Source organism: Schistocerca gregaria, chromosome 2 (genome assembly GCF_023897955.1).
Source record: "Schistocerca gregaria isolate iqSchGreg1 chromosome 2, iqSchGreg1.2, whole genome shotgun sequence".
Lineage (NCBI taxonomy): Eukaryota > Metazoa > Arthropoda > Insecta > Orthoptera > Acrididae > Schistocerca > Schistocerca gregaria.
In genome coordinates this window covers 712,245,198-712,264,792 of record NC_064921.1, presented here as the reverse complement: position 1 = coordinate 712,264,792, position 19,595 = coordinate 712,245,198, and the positions used below count along the sequence as shown (strand labels likewise).

The 19,595-nt window shown below is 39.0% G+C and overlaps 1 protein-coding gene across 1 annotated transcript in view; it reads right to left on the bottom strand.

Annotated features, from left to right (window-relative positions):
* LOC126334830 (stabilizer of axonemal microtubules 1) overlaps nt 1-19,595 on the bottom strand; it is a 180,725-nt gene that overhangs the window by 106,137 nt on the left and 54,993 nt on the right. The window contains exons 3-4 of the mRNA XM_049997490.1: nt 12,446-12,505; nt 11,736-11,885 (exon numbers count right to left, since the gene is read on the bottom strand). Coding sequence (XP_049853447.1) covers nt 11,736-11,885; nt 12,446-12,505 — 210 coding nt within the window. The remainder of the gene's footprint in view (nt 1-11,735; nt 11,886-12,445; nt 12,506-19,595) is intronic.

Genomic DNA, 19,595 nt, shown 5'->3' with positions numbered 1-19,595 from the left:
CTGTAAAAGGATCTACTCATTTAGTATCATGGCATATATGTATCAGATTCTAAAGTATGTATCTATTAAAAACATAATTATATAGCTGTATTAACCTGCAAAATAGTATGTCATAGATTAAAACTCAGTCAATAGATAAGACAGAACTTCAGAAATTACATCATCTTAAATACTACATTCCTGACAAACTACATTCCTGACAAACAAAACACATTTATATAGTTGTATGACTCTGCAAACATAGTGTTCATTTTCTTCCAGACTAGGGATCATGATACATCCATGTTCAAAGGTCTTGTCTTCTATACTAAAAGTTAACCATACTTGAGATTTTATCAATTTGCTTTGCTCGCCTGTAGCTCTTCCTATCTTTACACCTACAATGAATATTTCCTCAAAATTCTGATTGTACTTGATCTTGTCTCCAAATTTTTCAGCTATACCACAAATTGGGCTACCTGTATCAATCAGTCACCTTCTTTAACTGTTTACAAAAATCGTATCTGGCATGGACAGTGTTATTCCATACAAATGCATATTTTTTCAAGTGGGGGAATTAATTTCCCAATACTTTATGTAACTTTAAATCAATATGTATTTTTTTATCAAATTGTAAGTGAATCATCTAGGCCACTATGTACATATGTTAGTGTGTATGAACAATTAGCAAATAGTTTGGAAGACATTTACGAGTGTAGACAGTATAACAAGATGTATACATTTCGGATTTCAACAACTGGTTTTGGTTCTCATGCTATTTGATTATGTCATCATTCAAAGCTATTTATGAATCTTATTACCTGTATTTATCCTGAGTACTGCAATACTGTATCTCATAGATATATGATTGTGAACTTTATTCATTTTGTTGTGTCATAACATTTTTGATGGTCTGTCCCTGGTTTGGATTTGTGGGTCAGTTCCCACTTCGTAAGCTTAGGCCCTAATGTGTTTTCATTATTTTCTCCTTTCACGAGTCAACATATCGTTAAGTACTGTGATTTATTTGGCTGACTGGTTTTGTGTTTTACTCCTACTAATGGTTGAGTGTATTCTTTTGGTCCGAACCCATCACTGTGAGTCTTTCAAGTCAGCTCACTCATTGTACACTTAGGCTCTAAACATATTTTCTTCTCTTTTGATGAGTTTGAAGGTGTGACTTTATAAATGTAAACTTGCAATATGTAGTTCTAGTAATTTACATTACCTCTCCACTTATTTCTATAGTTTAGTGTTGTAATGCTGTAGTTTTGAGTTTGTATCGTTTGTCTTGTGACAGAATGTTCCACAGATCTGAAAATCTGAATGCTTTGTCCTGATATATGTATAATTTATGACTTGTATAGTAGATATCTTTCTTATGCTTTCTGTAATATGTTATTACCAGATACTTCTATCAATCTGTATTCTATCTTTTGGCATCATGTTGTACACCATTTGGCAAACCTTATAGTAGGTCACAAAATATTTTAACCACATTGTTTCTAAATTTTGTGAGGGGGATATCATAAAGGGATGAATTGGAGGGAGAAACAGCCTTGGTCTCTTTTTTTTTTTTTTTTTGTATGATCCGCAAAATTGATTTTCGGTCACTAAGTGACCATCCTCAGTGCTGTAAGATACAATTAAAATTGTTAGGCACTGGTATTAACAAGCTTAGAGCGATCAAATAAACTGAGTTTATGTTTGATCCACCTTTAACACTCATCTTCCCCCAACACATTTTTCTTTCAGAATCTGTACTAATCTCTTTTCCAGCTATAAACATGCATCCATCACTGGCATACAACCTATTTGTGATATACATTCCATTCAGACATGAAAATTTTCTTTCCGATACCTGCTGAGATGGAATGTTACTCTCCTTTTTTAATGAGAATGATATTCTTTCCTGTCTGAGATCAGAATGTATTTTATACAGCTTCAGAGGGACTGAAAACATACAGGTGTGTGCCACGCGTACTCCACTATCCTAGTATCCATTTCCTGTGTGTGGTTCATACATGACCTGTTAAGGGAGGTCCTACAGTTCTCCAACTGATTGCAGTCGGTGAGAAATTTGCATCCATGAATATAACAAAATCATCTGAGCCACAGGTTTAAGCCTTCCATGTGGCTCCAACCCAAATGATGGAAATTGGTTCTGGGAAAAATGCAGCAAAGCACTAGAACCATATGGGTGAGGCTAACTGTCTTCCAAAGCAGCCAGATGCCTGTAGAAATTGAAAATGGCCTCTAAATCCAAGCAACAAACATCATTTGTGCTGACAAGAGCCACGATTTGCAACTGGATGCACTCAGTGCACACAACTGCTACCAAAGGATCTTTTGCAACATCTTGGCCATGACCCCCGGCACGAAAACAGATTGGACATTGCCCACTATTTCCCTAAGGGGCTCCATCACCCAACGAATGCTTGAGCTCCCAGTGACAAGCAGTCCCAAGCCCAATGCCCTTCACTTGCTCAGACCTCCTAGGAAGACTGGCCCCAGTTCCAACAGACAAGGCATCATGTGATATAATTTCAGCAGTGGGCAGTACCTCACACCTGTTTTGCAGTGTAGGGGAAGACCCATGCAGCTGGTACCTACTTTTGCCTTCTGTCCAGAGATTTGTGACCTTGCTGCTGTTCACCATTTAAATGTGAACCAGCCATGATGAGTGAACTGAAAGACACCAAAACATCCAGGAACCCTGGCAACAGTATAAACTTCAGAGGTGCCAAAGTATCTGCCTCAGGTGCCCCAGTATCAGTGCAGCCTAGGCCAGCAACCTGAAGCCTGTTGATCATGGCTGGCACAGTTTCCAACTGTTTATGAACAGTGACCAATCCCCCTACATCCAGCTATTTCACACAAACTATTTCCTGGAACTGTATGGTACTTCAGTGTTAATTTTTATTAGCTGTGCATAATTATCAGATAGTATGGGCGATGTTCGATAAGTAATGAAACACATTTAATTTCTGAAAGCAGGTAGGTTTTATTCAGGTTTCCAGAACACCATGTTATTCCTCATTTTTGTGATGAAAAGACCCTATTTTTTGATATAATCTCTGTTCAATGCAGTGTTCTTACACCACCTTGCAGGGAGTGGCTATATGCCCGTATGGTACCACTCTTCTGGTTGACGTCAGAGCCAACACCTTGCTGCATCAATAACATCTCCATTGTCCATGTACTTCTGCCTGTGGACCCCATTCTTCATTGGGCGCTACAGATGGAAGTCAGAAGGTGCAAGATCTAGGCTGTAGGGTGGATGAGGTAGAACAGTCCAATGAAGTTTTATGAGCTCCTCTTGCATGCACTGGCTTGTGTTGTCATGGAGAAGGAGAAGTTCATTTGCATTTTTGATGACAAACATGTTGAAGTTGATTCTTTTGTTTTCTGAGGGTAGCACAGTACACTTCAGAGTTGATCATTGCACCATGAGGGAGGACATCAAACAGTATAACCCCTTCAGAGTCCCAGAAGACCATTGCCATTTTACCAGCTGAGGGCACAGCTTTGACCTTCTTATTCACAAGAGAGGTGGTGTGACACCATTCCATGGATTGCAGTTTTGTTTTTGGTTTGAAGTGATGAACCAATGTTTCATTAACTGTGACAATATTTGACAAATAATTGTCATGATCAGCCTCATAGCATGCAAGTAGTTCTGCACAAATGGTACTTCACTGCTTTTTATGGTCATCTGTTATGTGGCGAGGAACCCAGCAGGCACACACCTTTGAGTATCCTTACTGGTGGACGAGTGTATCAGCACTACCAAAAGAAACATTCAGTAGTGCAGTGAGGTGGTTGGTTGAGATCTCTGTCACCTTGGTTGAGAGTGTCTGCACATTCCAGCACTGCAGGAGTCACAGCTGTATATGGCCCATGGAAAGGTTTGTACGACCTTGTCGCAATGATGAGAGACACCTTGCCCAATGACTCACTGCATTTTTGTTCTCTGCCAGGTCTCTACAGACATTCCACAAGTGCCTACAGACATCTGTGATGCTCTGGTTTACTGCAAAAGAAACTTAATGACAGCCCTCTGCTTGGAATGCACCTCTGTTACAGATGCCACTTTGAAGATTACGTATAGTGTCATCACCTGTCGAAACTTATTGCAACTATAGGGGATGAAGCAATAATACTTCAAGATGTCTCCCAACAAATTCTGCATTCTTTCAATTGAAACTGGCTGAAAAAAAAGTTGCATTACTTATTGGACACTCCTCATGTGTCAGCGATATGGTAAACATAATCCCAGAATGAGATTTTCACTCTGCAGTGGAGTGTGCGCTGATATGAAACTTCCTGGCAGATTAAAACTGTGTGCCCGACTGAGACTCGAACTCGGGACCTTTGCCTTTCGCGGGCAAGTGCTCTACCATCTGAGCTACCGAAGCACGACTCACGCCCGGTACTCACAGCTTTACTTCTGCCAGGATCCGTCTCCTACCTTCCAAACTTTACAGAAGCTCTCCTGCAAACCTTGCAGAACCAGCACTCCTGAAAGAAAGGATATTGCGGAGACATGGCTTAGCCACAGCCTTGGGGATGTTTTCAGAATGAGATTTTCACTCTGCAGCGGAGTGTGCGCTGATATGAAACTTCCTGGCAGATTAAAACTGTGTACCCGACCGAGACTCGAACTCGGGACCTTTGCCTTTCGCAGGCAAGTGCTCTACCATCTGAGCTACCGAAGCACGACTCACGCCCGGTACTCACAGCTTTACTTCTGCCAGGATCCGTCTCCTACCTTCCAAACTTTACAGAAGCTCTCCTGCAAACCTTGCAGAACTAGCACTCCTGAAAGAAAGGAGTGCTAGTTCTGCAAGGTTTGCAGGAGAGCTTCTGTAAAGTTTGGAAGGTAGGAGACGGATCCTGGCAGAAGTAAAGCTGTGAGTACCGGGCGTGAGTCGTGCTTCGGTAGCTCAGATGGTAGAGCACTTGCCCGCGAAAGGCAAAGGTCCCGAGTTCGAGTCTCGGTCGGGCACACAGTTTTAATCTGGTAAACATAATTTTTACTGCCCTGAGTAATGTCTGGAAAATTCATTATTGAAGTAATATTGTAACAGCCCAACAATATTTCGATATCTCTTTTTAAGAAATTTTCATTGAAACCTCCATAAACTGTACAATGTTTCTCTTTGTCTGATAGGTAACTCGACAGTGTTCTCATAAACTGAAGTTTTCTTTTGAAGGCCTGTAGGTTGTTACAATAACATGGGAAGTATTCTACAGTGACAACTCAAAAGCATGTGATTAGAAGTTCTAGACTACACAATTACTGCATATTTCAACATTTTAAACTATATCTGCAACTTTTATGTACACTGTAACATTCTTTTTTCCATGTTGATTCTTCATGAAAATTCTGCTATCCTAAAACCAATTATATTTAATTTCTTGAACCCTGTGGTGTATGATGTTCACTCAGTTGCAGAACATCTATCTTTTCAGAAGTCTTAAAATCAAACAAGTAGCTCATTTATATTATTTCCCTATCCCCCAAAGTTCTGCTGGAACAAACTTTATTTCTCTGGAAATTACCAAATATTTTGCAGTCTTATCCTATTCTGTTTTCTTTCAAGATGGCCTGACTTTTTACATGACTTTAATCTAAAAAAAAAAAAAAAAAAAAAAAAAAAAAAAAAAAAAAAAATTGCCACTCTAACTCCAGCAATCACAGAGATTTTTCTTTGTGTGATCTGCACCTGCCCCTCACCTCTACAGGTCCTAAAAGGAGCTATAATCTATTTAGTTCTTCCCCTTGAGTTGCAGCAACAGTTACATTACAGATATGATCTTAGTGTAAGGCATCCACTAAATGACTAATATCCTGCATCTAGTGCTGCTCCTCAAACAAAGGATAGTCTCAGGTCCATGCTGTATGACGAGAAATAAATTAACATAGACATGATTTATTTATTTATTTATTTATTTATTGACCCTGTAGATCACACAATTTGTACAGCAAAGCACATCATGATATAGAACAAGTCAATTTTAAAATTATGTTAAGATGGTGTATGATGAGAGATGGTGGTAGTGGTACATAACTCTCATACATGTAGGATATAAAGACAAAATATAAAAAAGGTGATGTGTGATGAGAGATGAAAGTGGTGGTACATACTACAGATACCAGAATACACATAAGAGATACAGACAGGATATGAATAACATACAATAATTAAATTATCTTACTAACTAGAAATACTTACAAGTGCTAAAAAACAGCTTATTACAAGTAATTAAAATTTTGTTCCAAGAAATTCATGTACAGAATAGAAACAGTGATTTAGTAGTAAGTTCTTTAATTTAATTCTTAATATTTTTGGGATTTTGCTTGTTTTTATGTCTGTTGGGAGTTGGTTGTTTATTTTGATGCCCATACACGTAACCCCATTTGCATATAATTTTGAGTTGTGAGGTATAATTTGTAGTTGGGTTTTGTTTCTGGTGTCATGTGTCATGATCTGCATTTATGTGAAACAACCATTATATAGAGGCATAGCAGTGACAGGATTTTTAACTATTGAAACAGTGGTTTACAGCTTTCAGTTCATTTTTACATTTCATTTTTCTTACCACTTGTTTTTGTAACTTAAAAATTATGAGAGAATCAGAGCTGTTTCCACAGAAGATTAGGCCATAACTCAAGACAGACTGAAACAGGTCATGTTACACCAGCTTTAAGGCACCTACACTGGCTGTGTCTTTTAATGAACTTAATAGATAACAGGTTTTATTAAGTGTTTGTGACAGTGTCTCAATATGTGATTTCCAATTTAGAGTGTTACTGATAGTAATCCCAAGAAATTTGGTGTCCTGCCTGGGTATAGTAAATGAACAGACAGGTAGAAAGTTAAGGATAGAGGATTATTATTGTGTTATAAAAAAAAAGAATTACAAAGATTTATTCGGCAGGGCGTGATATGATACCCTGATTCTTACTTCATAAGTGTTTAAATTACAGAAGTGGAGCCCTGTCAAATATCATAAATACCTCATTTCTAGAGGGAACATTTCCAAACCAGCGATAACTTGCTAAAATTATACCTGTCTACAAGAAGGGAGGGAAACCTGACATAGCAAACAATAGGCCAATTGCTATACTATCTGCCTTCTCAAAAAGACGACACTGCAAATTACATTGAATACTGTATGTCAATTAGATTCGAAATAGTTTTAAATTCTAACAACATAATCACATCTTCACAATATAATCTTCGGAAAAATAGGTCTAACCACACATGATTTGTATGCATTTCTAGAAAAGTGCACAAGTTGTGTTTACCATAAACAACCTGCTGTTGGTATATTTCTTGATCAGTTCAAGGTATTTTACATGGTCAACCACAAGCTGATTCTTATGAAACTCCAGAAGTATGGGATTAGAGGTGTAACCCGCTATTGGTTCCATAGCTACCTTAGTGAAAGAAAGCAATATGAAGAAATGAGAAAATCAAAGAGATCCAGGCACCGCAGGTCAGATACACTATATACAACAAACGGTGCAGGGATCTGTTCTTGGGCCTGTTCTTTTCATATTGTTTATAAATGATCTCCCAGAACACATACCAAATACCAGCTCATATTTGTATGCCAATGGCACAAATATCCTGATAACCATTAGAGGTGACACATTGCAAGATGCAGTCAATGAAACTACTTGTCAATTACAATCTTGGTTTGAAGCAAATAGACTCCTCATAAATACTCAAAAACTGTAAGTATGAACTTCCATGCTAGACAAAATATTACCCCCTTCAATGCAGAACTAGCACTCCTGAAACAAAGCATACTGCGGAGACATGGCTTAGCCACAGCCTGGGGGATGTCTCCTGTGTTCGCAGGAGAGCTTCTGTAAAGTTTGGAAGGTGGGAGACGAGATACTGACAGAAGTAAAGCTGTGAGGGCCAGGTGTGAGTCGTGCTTCGGTAGCTCAGATGGTAGAGCACTTGCCTGCGAAAGGCAAAGGTCCCGAGTTCGAGTCTCGGTTGGGCACACAGTTTTAATCTGCCAGGAAGTTTCGTATTATGTAAGCTATTTCTGTTGCAGCAAACCAGCTTTTCAATGATGATATGGTTTTTCATAAAGTTCTGCACATGCAAGTTATACAGGAGTTGTGATAACCTTGTATAACACACAATCTGTGTGGACTTGGGCTCCCCTGTGCTTCTTCCTGTGTCACAGAATTTAGTAAATTACAATAAATGAAGTATTCTTATTCTTGGCCAATTCTCTGCCCCAGTGATCTACAAGTCAGTAGTCTGGTCACTTAGATTTCTTTTTGTAGATAATGCACATATGGAGAATCTTTTTGGATTAGGCGCTTTTAAGTTGCTTGATGTTTACCATTTCAGATAAAGTGAATTTAGTGTTGAACAAGTGCTGCATACATAGATGGATGCATTATGTTCAGAGTTTTGTCCTTTCTTCTCTCCTGGATTGGGGCATGCCAACAATTTTCAAGCGCACATTACCATGAATCTTCCAGCTCAACGTCATTTTTTCCAGCCCATCTGTTTTCAGTGGCACTCAGGGTACAGATCAAAGATAAATTAGATCACCTCTTAGAGTCCAGTGTTGTTTCACCTATTGCATCAACTGAATGGTCTACACCCTTAGTTATAGTAAAGAAACCATTGGGCTTGTTATGCCTCTCCAGCAATTTTAAAGTTTCTGTGAATGCACAATCTATAGGGGTAAGTGCCTGATACTGTGCCCGAATGAACCCTTTGCAAAGTTATCATGTGGTCCATATCTCTCAAAAATTGACTGGCCAGATGCCTATTTACAACTACCTTTAGATACAGAGTTACAATGTATGTTACATGTCAGTACCACTTTTGGACTGTACCAATACTTGTGGTTGCTTTTTGGATTCGCTAGAGCTCCCAGTATTTTTCAACATTTTTGGAACAACTTAGAACATCTGTCCCAGTTTGTGCAAACAATTTGGATGACAGTAATATCAGAAATTGAGTCCACCTTGATGCAAAACACCTTGTTATTTATTTATTTGTTTATTATCCCAAACTAGTTTTGGCGGCAAATATCACCATCATCAGTGGTTTTTTTTAATCTTATTTATTGTATGTTACAGCATGTTTTAAGCAATTATTGGCGCTGTTTGCAACATATTTTCTGAGCTCTTTTTTTCTGTTGCCGTCTTTTTACTTAGCGAACATCATGTCATCTGCAACCATGTGAGGGGGTTCACTGGATGGTATGTAGCTGCTTTTATACACAGAAAAACAAAACTTTTGCACTTTGTTTCTGATCCAGAATGTTACATCGTTTCATTGGTCGCTGGCTCGTGAAACCACATTTTCCACCCTTAAGTCCATGTTGCAGTCTGCACCCTGTTTAGGTAATGTACCAACCAGGCCTCCACTTGGTCCTTGCGATGGACTTTTCGCAATACTGCCTGGGGACAGTACTGGCTCATAGATACCCTGATGGCTCTGAGTGACATATAGCTTATGCCTCAAAAACACTGATTTGTGCTCAAACTTGGTATTCTCAAATAGAAAAGGAAGCTTTGGCCATTGTACATACTGTGAAGAAATTCCATGTTTTTCTGTACAGTACAAAATTCCACCTGCTCACCAATCACAAACCATTGGTTTCCTTACTCAGTCTTTCTGTGTCATTACCAGATAAAGTAGCACATTCTATTCAATGTTGGGCTCTTTTCCTTTCATGTTACAACTATGAGATTCATTTCCGCTCTATGAATCAACAGAAAAATGCCAATGCTTTGTTCCGCCTACCAGCCAGTCCAGACTTAGAATTTGATCAGGAGGAATTGCTTTATTTCCACACTGATGTCACCACACAGTAGACAGTTGATGGTTTTTCTGTAACTAGCTTACGAATCATGAAGGGTGTATGTTTGGATCCCGTTTTGCAGAGTGTTACAACATTCATATAACATGATTGGCTGGATTCACCACCTTCTCACGCACCCGACTCCTTCCATAATTGTGGCCTATTTTGACATCAGTTCACTGTTGTGGATGGTATTCTGCTTTTAGACACAGATCATGAGGTCCCTCACGTAGTGATCCTCTCTGTGCTTCATTCAGAGGGTTGACCTGTTGGCTGGCCAGAGTGGCCAAGCGGTTCTAGGCGCTACAGTCTGGAACTGCGCGCCCGCTATGGTCGCAGGTTCAAATCCTGCCTCGGGCATGGATGTGTGTAATGTCCTTAGGCTAGTTAGGTTTAAGTAGTTGTAAGTTCTAGGGAACTGATGACCTCAGCAGTTAAGTCCCATAGTGCTCAGAGCCATTTGAACCATTTGGCCTGTTGACATGAGTTTTGGCTTTGGCATGGACGCTGATGTTACCCACCTTGTTGCCACCGGTTCACAATGCACCAAGCAGCTCCCTGAATGTCATTATCTGCTTGGCCAATGGCATTACATGCATGGGACTAAAGATTTCACTGGATCATTTCTCAACATTTACTGGTTGTTGGTTGTTGACGCATATTCTTGTTTTCTGTATGCTGATCATTGTGTTTCCACAGACATAGCTGCCACCATCATGGCCTTGTCCAAAAAAATTTCACTCAAATGCTTGCCCATGTTGTTGTGTCTGATAATGATCCACAATTTTCATTCCAAGAGTTTTTGGTATTTTGTGATTCCCGTGGTATCCATCGCATTCTCACCCTACCACTCTATACACAATCTAACAGTGAGGTGGAATGCCTAGTGCAAATGTTCAAATCTCAGATGAGAAAATATGTTGCCAACTCTTCATCTGACATTGCCTTAGATCGGTTTCTCTCCTTGTACCATTTGATGCTGTTCAGTGAGAAGATGCTAGCTGAGGACACTGCTACTCGTCCTGTGCCCTCCTCCTTCTTCTGGCTGGGTGCGGCTTCTGTGTGTGTGGTTTTAGACATTGCCCTAAATGGATTCAAGCTGTCATTGTCAGTGGCTGGGGGCAGCATAACTGTGATGTCCACATGGAGAACTGCTTCTGCTTGAGGCATCATGATCAGCTTCACTTTCATGTGGACTGCCAGGTGCTCCCTGATGTCACTCCATCACCTCCGAGGCCATCCACAATGGGCGTCACACATCAGCTACGGCTGCTGGTTCTCCACTTTCCAGGGCCAATGTCTGAGGTCAACAGGTCTAGTGTTGCTGGTATTACCATATGGTGAGGCTTGAGGCATCATGATCAGCTTCACTTTCATGTGGACTGCCAGGTGCTCCCTGATGTCACTCCATCACCTCCGAGGCCATCCACAATGGGCGTCACACATCAGCTACGGCTGCTGGTTCTCCACTTTCCAGGGCCAATGTCTGAGGTCAACAGGTCTAGTGTTGCTGGTATTACCATATGGTGTTACCATATGGTTTGACACTGGAAGATGAGTGCAGAATGTGTCTGCACCTGAAGCACTTCCAACTGTATGCTTCCATTGCACCATGCCACTTTAGTCAGGGGCTAGCAAATGAGGAGGACAGCAGAGACATTTCAAGAATCCATGATCTCCCTACATGAGGAGGAATGCAATGATGCGTGCACATACACTCTGAAGGCCATGTGTACAGCAGTGCTATGCTGTCTGCAGAGGGCACTTCTATTAACATGTACTCTAATATAATACTCTCTGAAGTTGGTATAAGTAATGGATTTGTTTCATATATTTCTCGCAAAGTAAATAAGTCCACAAGCATAATTAGTACAAGGATGACAATTATGTGTAACAATTACCTGCTGAGTAGTTTCCCTGGAAAATAATCCTTGAGGTATGCAGAGTGCATTTCTTGGAGGAATTGGTCCTGTTCGCCGAGTACAGTGCTTCATATAGGATGTTTTATATACTGTGCAACCATCCATTGGCAGAAGTGGACAACAGTAAGTCTGTAAATTATATTTTGAGTGATATCATTCAAAAATTTCAGTAAAATAACATCACATTCAAGAAGTTAAACACACAACTGGGTAAAATCAGTACTGATTTTCAATGAAGTAAAAAAATTTATAAAATGAAGTGAGGTCATTTCTTTTGCAATTAATCATAGCTGATTCTGTCAAGTGAATTATGCTGTGGCTTTATTCTATAATTAAAATTGTATTTATTGTTTACATGAGGTACAGGCAACAAAAGATCCTGAAGTTTTCTTTAAAATATCAGTTACACATTACAACAATATTAGGTAAAAGATAGATTGCTAGTCAGAGTTGCTGATGGTAGCAGTCATGTATGCATGAGATGTGTGTGCTTGGGTACATGTGTGCATATTTTCTTTGCAGGATAAGGCATTGGCTGAAAGCAATAATACATAACAGTTTTTTCATTGTACCTGTCTGCAATCAACATGTCATGTTTATGGTGAGTAGTAATGTATCCTTTTCATAATATTGTTGAGTTGCACATTACGGAAATAACAACAAATAAGTAAGTGGAATATAACACTTACCCTTATGGGTTTGTATGATCTGGGTCTTTGGGGCTGTCTGTAACGCATTCCACATTTTTCCTGAAATTGCAAACAAATGTGTAAAAGTTATTAAAACATCAAACTTAAATACTCAACTACTACTTATCATGCATTAATGTTGTCTGTCTTACATGTAGTATCTGCCAAGGGAGATTAACTGGAGCAGTGTAATGTAGAATTATTCATCTGTAATTAATATCAAATGTGACATCAAACCTTTATTTGACAGGCTACTAGAATTGCTAATAGTGGAATGGGTTTCAAATATAGTAACTGAGAGTGTTGTATTCATTTTATGGATATTATACAACTAAATCATAGCCACTACCAGAGCTTTGACTACATCTTATCACATGCTGAAATGAGAAATATCTACTCCTCAACCCTCCCACCCTAATCTGAAAGGACATTCTGCGATCCATCCACCTATTCAAAATCTGTATCTGTCCATATTCTCCTCCTGCTAACCACCAGTGTTGAAGACGGATAGTCTACAGCTGCACATACATGATTACTCTGCAGTTCACATTTAAGTGCCTGACAGATGGTTCAACAAACCACTTTCACACTATTTCTCCACTATTTCACTCTTGCAAAGTGTGAGGGAAAAATAAACAGATAAATACTTTCTTGCAAGTTCTGATCTCTCTTATTATTATCATCATTTCTCCCTGTGTAGGAGAGGAAAAAAAAACCATTTTCATGCCTGAGGGAGAAAGTTGGAGATTGAAAATTTGTGAAAAGATCTCACTGCAATGAAGAATACCATTATTTTAATTTTTGTCACCCCAACTTTCTTATCATATCTATGATAATCTCCTGCCTATTTCATAATAATACAAAATGAGCTGTCCTCCTTGAAATTTTTCTATATCCTCTGTCAGTCCTATCTGATAAGGACCAAATACCAAACAGCAACACTCTAGCAGAAGGAGGACATGAGCAGTGTAGGCAGTCTCTTTAGTGGATTTGTTGTATCTTCTTAGTGTTCTACCAATAAGATGCAGTCTTTGGTTACCCTTCCCTACAACATTATCTATGTGATCATTCCAATTTAAGTTATTGATAATTTTCTTCATAGTGTGTACCACAGCAATGAAGTTATTAAAAGACTGTTTCATTTTCCAGTTTTGCTGTATTAATTTTATTTGTCACAACTAGTATCAGCCTTCTAGGCTATTCTCACATCATTTTATGGTTTTGTACAAAATATTACATATTACCTCCACCAAAAGAATTGTTATGATGTGAGTGTAAACATATTTTAATTACATTTACCATCATAGAAAACTGTGTCTTACATACTTACTGAGAGTTGGGTTTTTGTTTACAAATTCTGTCTTGTTTGTTTTACAGCTTGATATTTATAAAGGTATTATATTGATCAAAAAGTAAAGATAAGCATGGAATAATAATTTCAAATACTATAACTGTATTTTTGTGTGTGCAATTGTGGAAATTTAAAAAGTAAAAAATAAAATGATATGGAAAATGAAATAAAATAAAAATAAATATTAAAATATATGATGAGGTAATATTAAATTTTAAATTTCATCATATTTTATAGATGATTTCTAATTTGTCATTAGCAGAATATGACTGAAGTTATCAAAGAAGTTTTTGTTCTGAAGACCTGTTTTCTCATTAAGAAGTGTATCAGCTTGACTTTTTAAATGCTTGAAAGTTTCCATTTCTTCTAAGATATTCACTTGCCTACATTTCTTAGTGAAATGGAAAATCTTGTGCTGGGAGCTTTTAGTTAATATTTTTGGAAGTATGTTGTTTAGGAGATGTAGTGCAAAAGCACTTGCACTGTATTGTTATACTTGGGGATTCCTGATTTATTAATGGGTCTGTTGCACTAGTTCTTTACAAACCTCCAACCAATTGCCTGTAATCTACCCTCCTACATCAGAGACAGCAACAACTTCCTCCACCGACTCTCCACCATCCCCATCCCTTCAACCTCTTGGATCCCTGCTCATCACTGTTGATAGCAGCTTCCTGTACACCAGCATGCTTTATGCCCATTGTTTTACCGTGTTGAACACTACCTTTCCTAACATCCTCCACACTCCAAACCCATTGCCTCATTCCGCATACACCTTACTAACTCTCTCATTTGAAAGAATGGTATATATAAATTATTCTATGGCACGGCCATGGGTATCCACATAACACCCTCCTATTCCAACCTTTTTGTGGGCCATCTAGAGGAGACCTTCCTAGCCTCCCAAAACACCAAACTCCTAGTCTGGTTCAGGTTCATTGATGAGATCTTCTTGATCTGGACTCAGAGGCCAAGACACCCTATCTTCCATCACAATCTCAACACCTTCCCTCCCATCTGCTTCACATGGTCCTCCTCAGCCCAGCATGCCACCTTCCTAAATGTTGAACCTCTCCTCTCTGATGGCTCCATCTGCACCTGTCCCCATTAAATCTATCAACCACCAACAGTACCTGCATTTTCACAGCTGTCACCCCTTTCACACCAAAAAATCCCTCCCATACAGCCTGGCTACCTAGGGACAGTGTATCTGCAGTGACAAAAACTCCATTGTTCACTATGCTGAGGGCCTAACCAAGACCATAACAGACAGGCACCATCCCCCAGACCTAGCCTATTAACATCTCACGTGCCATTTCCCCCCACAACCCCAATCCTCGAATCATCCCCAAGAACCAACCAAAAGAAGTGTCCCCTTCATCACCCAAACACCATCCTGGACTGGAACAAATGAACAACATCCTTTGCCAGGGCTTTGATTACCTATCATCACGCCCTGAAATGAGGGACATTCTATCTGAGGTACTTCCCACCCCTCCTAAAGTGGTGTTCCATTGCCCACCCAACTCCACAACCTCTTAGTCCATCCCTATGCCACTCCCAATCCCAACTCCTTGCCACAAAGATTATATTCCTGTGGAAGACCCAGGTGCAAAACCTGCCCAATCCACCCACTCAGCACTTCCTGCTCCAGTCCTGTCACAGGTTTATAGTACCCAATAAGGGGCCAGGTGACCTGTGAAAGAAGCCATGCCATTTACCAGCTCTGCTGCAATCATTGCACAGCTTTTTATATTGGTATGACTACCAACTAACTGTCCACAAGGATGAATGGCCACCACCAAACTGTGACAAAGAGCAAAGTAGATCACCTATGGCACAAGATGCAGCTGAATATAACACTCTTGATTTCAATTGCTGCTTCACTACCCGAGCCATATGGATCCTTCCCTCTACCACCAGCTTTTCCGAATTGTGCAGATGGGAGCTATCCTTACGAAATATTCTCCATCATCAAGCATCAAATCGGTGATCAAGGACCCTGTAGATCATGCGCCAACTTCACAATGCTCCTCCATAGATGGCGATCGTGTGCGCTTTGGATCCGGTTGTCACTGACTCCTAGCTGGCAAAGGTCTTTCTGTAGTTTATCCTCCCATCGCTTTCTGGGTCTTCTGATTGGATGGGTACCATCAGGTCTTCCTTTAAGTACAGCTTTTGTCCAAGCAGTGTCTGGTCTCCTACTAATGTGGCCTGCCAAGCTTATTCTCCAAACTTTCAGTTTTCGAATGATGTTCAGTTGCCTCATCAGCTCATACTATTCTTGGTTTTTTTTTTTCTATGTCTCCATGAGCTCCCTTCCTGGACAGGCCCAAAGATGCAAGGATCCTTCTCTTAATTTTTCTTTTGAAGACCAACAAGTTTTCTTCGTCCTCCTATGTTGTGCTTAGGGTTTCTTTCCCGTACAACAATACTGGCCCTGTCATGGCTTTGTATACTTTAAGTTTGGTCTTAATTGACAGATTCTTGGATGACATTATCTGCTTTAGACTGAGATAAGTTTTAGACCTGTTCACAATATGTTGCTTCATTTCCTGTTTTAAATTATTTTGCCTGTTGAACCATGTACCAAGGTATTTAAAATTTTCCACTTTAGTGATTTTCCATATCCCTACTTGTAATGGGAACTGTGATGTTGTCTGCATAACCCAATAAGTCTGTCCTACCATTTAGCATCACCCCTTTGTTTTCCCTTTTCATTTCTTGGATTACTTTCTCTAGGACCAGATTAAATAACAGTGGTGAGATAAAATCACCTTGTCTCACACCTGTTCTCATATGGAATTCCTTAGACAGCTCCCCTTGATGTTTGACTGTGGCTTTTGTCTGCACTGTGCACACCTTGATTGTATTTATTAACAACATTGGTATACCAAGCTCTCTCAGGATGTTGTACATACTTAATCTGTGGATACTGTCATAAGCCTTTGAGAAGTCCATGAATGTCACTGGAAAGTGAAGGCTGAATTCCCAGCACTTTTCTCAGATTTGCCTCATGGTGAAAATTAGATCGCTGGTCGATTGTCCTTCCTGGAAGCCAGCCTGGTACTCTCCTACAATATCTTTTGCAAATGGATTAAGTTTTTAAAGTATTATTAAAGATAGAACTTTATAAGGTACATTTAGGAGAGAAAGGCTTCTGTAGTTGTTACAATTCCTATTACTGTTCTTTTTACACCTTGTTGAGTCACCTGAATGTTTGAGGCTTCTCCTTCACCCTCTATATTATTCTCATGTGGAAAGACACTCTCTGGATCTTCAGCATTAATAACTCTTCAAAATATTCTCTCCACCTATTCAATTTTTTTTTCTTGTCTGTTAGCATATTCTATCCTTATCATTAATAACTAAAGCTTCATTTCTGTGACAATTCCTCACATGTTTCAACATCTGAAACATTTTCCTGCAGTCTGATTTTTTTTATTTGCCTTTTCAATTTCATCAATCATATTGTTCATGAACTTTCTTTTTTCTGTTATCAAAATCCTATTTGTTTCTCTTCTTACGGTCTTGAGTGCTTCCAGTTGTTCTGCACATTGTCTGTCCAGCATGTGCACTGCCTTTGCTCTCCCCCTGGTCTTCACAGCTTGTTCACATGTCTCATTGAACCATTTCTTCTTAGTTGTTAACTTTTTCCCTCCTAAAATTTCTTCAGCTACTTCAGTAACAGTGCCCTAAATGGCTTAAGTCCTACTTATCCAACAGAAAACAAAGAGTTAGCATTTCTTCAAATGGCACAGATTATTTTTCTGACTGGAAAAAAATATCTCATGGTGTTCCAAAATGCTCCATATTAGGCCCAGTCCTATTTCTCTTTTATGTTAAAGACTTACCATTAAGTATCAGCTCCCCATCAGTTCTGTTCACAGATGATACTTTTGTCTTAGTTGAAGATCAGGACTTGGATAAAATTCCCAAATCTGTGATCAGCACCCTCAGTACCCTAGAAACTTGCTTTCAGCTAAATGGATTGAATTTAAACAAATCTAAGACTCACATGATGCAGTTCAGAACCAGTCAAAATTTGAGCAGATTAAGAGTGTACATAACAACCAAGGTATAGAAGAAGCTGACTCAGTCAGATTCTTACGTTTAAATGTAGATAAAAATTTGAGCTGGCAGGCACACATTGAATACCTAGCAAACAAACCGAGCAGCTTTCCATATGCAATGCAAATATTGTCAACTGCAACTGACACGGACACATGAAAAGTAGCATATACAAGCTACTTTGAATCCTTTATTAAGTATGGTATTGTTTTTGAGGTAACTTGACAAACATAGTGCAGATACTAAAAATACAGAAAAAAATACTAAAAATACAGAAAAATCATACAAAATATGTGCACTGCAAATCACAAAGAACCATGTCGATCATTACTTAGAAAACTTAAAATATTAACTCTGCCATCCTTATACATATATGAGATTATTATAGTTTTGCCCACCAGACATGAATTATTTGAGGGAAATCATTTTGTCCATTCACATGATACCAGAAACAAAGAAAATTTTATACTCCCCACCCACCACCTCAGACTGTATGCCCAGGGAATGAAAATTTGTAATAAATTAAAAGGGAGCAAGTTGCAGATGGATTTAGGTTCACTTAAAAGAAAGCTATATGAGGTACTGATGCGGAAGTGTTATTACTTAGTGGATGAATTCATGCAGGACAAACTGAAAATATGAGCTGGGTACAATGTGTTGTCCTTATAGTGTCATTATTTATTATTGTGCTATTACTTATTCATGTAAAAATCATTGTAATTGTTTTATAAATTTTTGACATGTCTCCTGTACACAAACCAGATGGATTGAAAATGTACATCATGAGATGGAAAAAAAATAATAATTTCACAATTCAAATCCTTATTTCTTCCCATGCAATGTTGTAGTGCTCGCATATTTCGGGATCCTTAACCTTCTCAATGTCTAACTTTCTCGTGGCCATGTTGTTCTTTTTCATTTTGTAGCACAACTCTAAGCGTTATTTGGCTATGACTAGGAAATGATCTGTCTCTGCATCTGCTCTTCTGTAGGATCTCACATCCATTACTCACTTCTTGTACCTCTCATCTATCAAAAGATGATCTATCTGATTGACAGTGCTACCATCTGGCGAAATCCAGGTCCTTTGTGGATCTGTTTGTGGGGAAAGTATGTTGAGCTCACCACAAGATTCTGACTTAATGCAAAATTGATTAACTGCAAGTCATTTTCATTTGTCTTTGTGTGTAAACTCTGTTTTCTAACTATTGGTCTATACATCTCTTCTTGTCCCACTTTGAAATTTAAGTCTCACAGAATAATCTTAAGATTTCTGTTGTTAATGTTCTCCACTGTTCTTTCCAGTTCTTCATAGAATTCACTCTTCTCCTCTTCATCACTTACGTTTGTTGGTGCATATGCATTAACAAGGGTGAGATCACCATACCTATGTCTAATAGTTAGACACAATATCCTGTTGTTGACTGCACTGAAGGCCTTCACTAGCCCTATGACCCAGTCACTCACCACAAATCCAGTTCCATGTTCATGCTTATCATTTTCTTCCCAACGTCCATAAAAGATTACTGATTTCCTCTGATACAATATCCTTTCCCTTAGCCATCTTGTTTCTTGTAATAAAGTAACATCCATTTTATACTCTCCTAGTTCAAAAACTACTCTCTTAACAGCTCCAGGTCTATACAGACTTTTAATATTCCCTGTGAGAAATCGTAAACCAGAGCACCTAGCCATTTTCAACTAATGGGGTTGCATCCTATTCAGAGG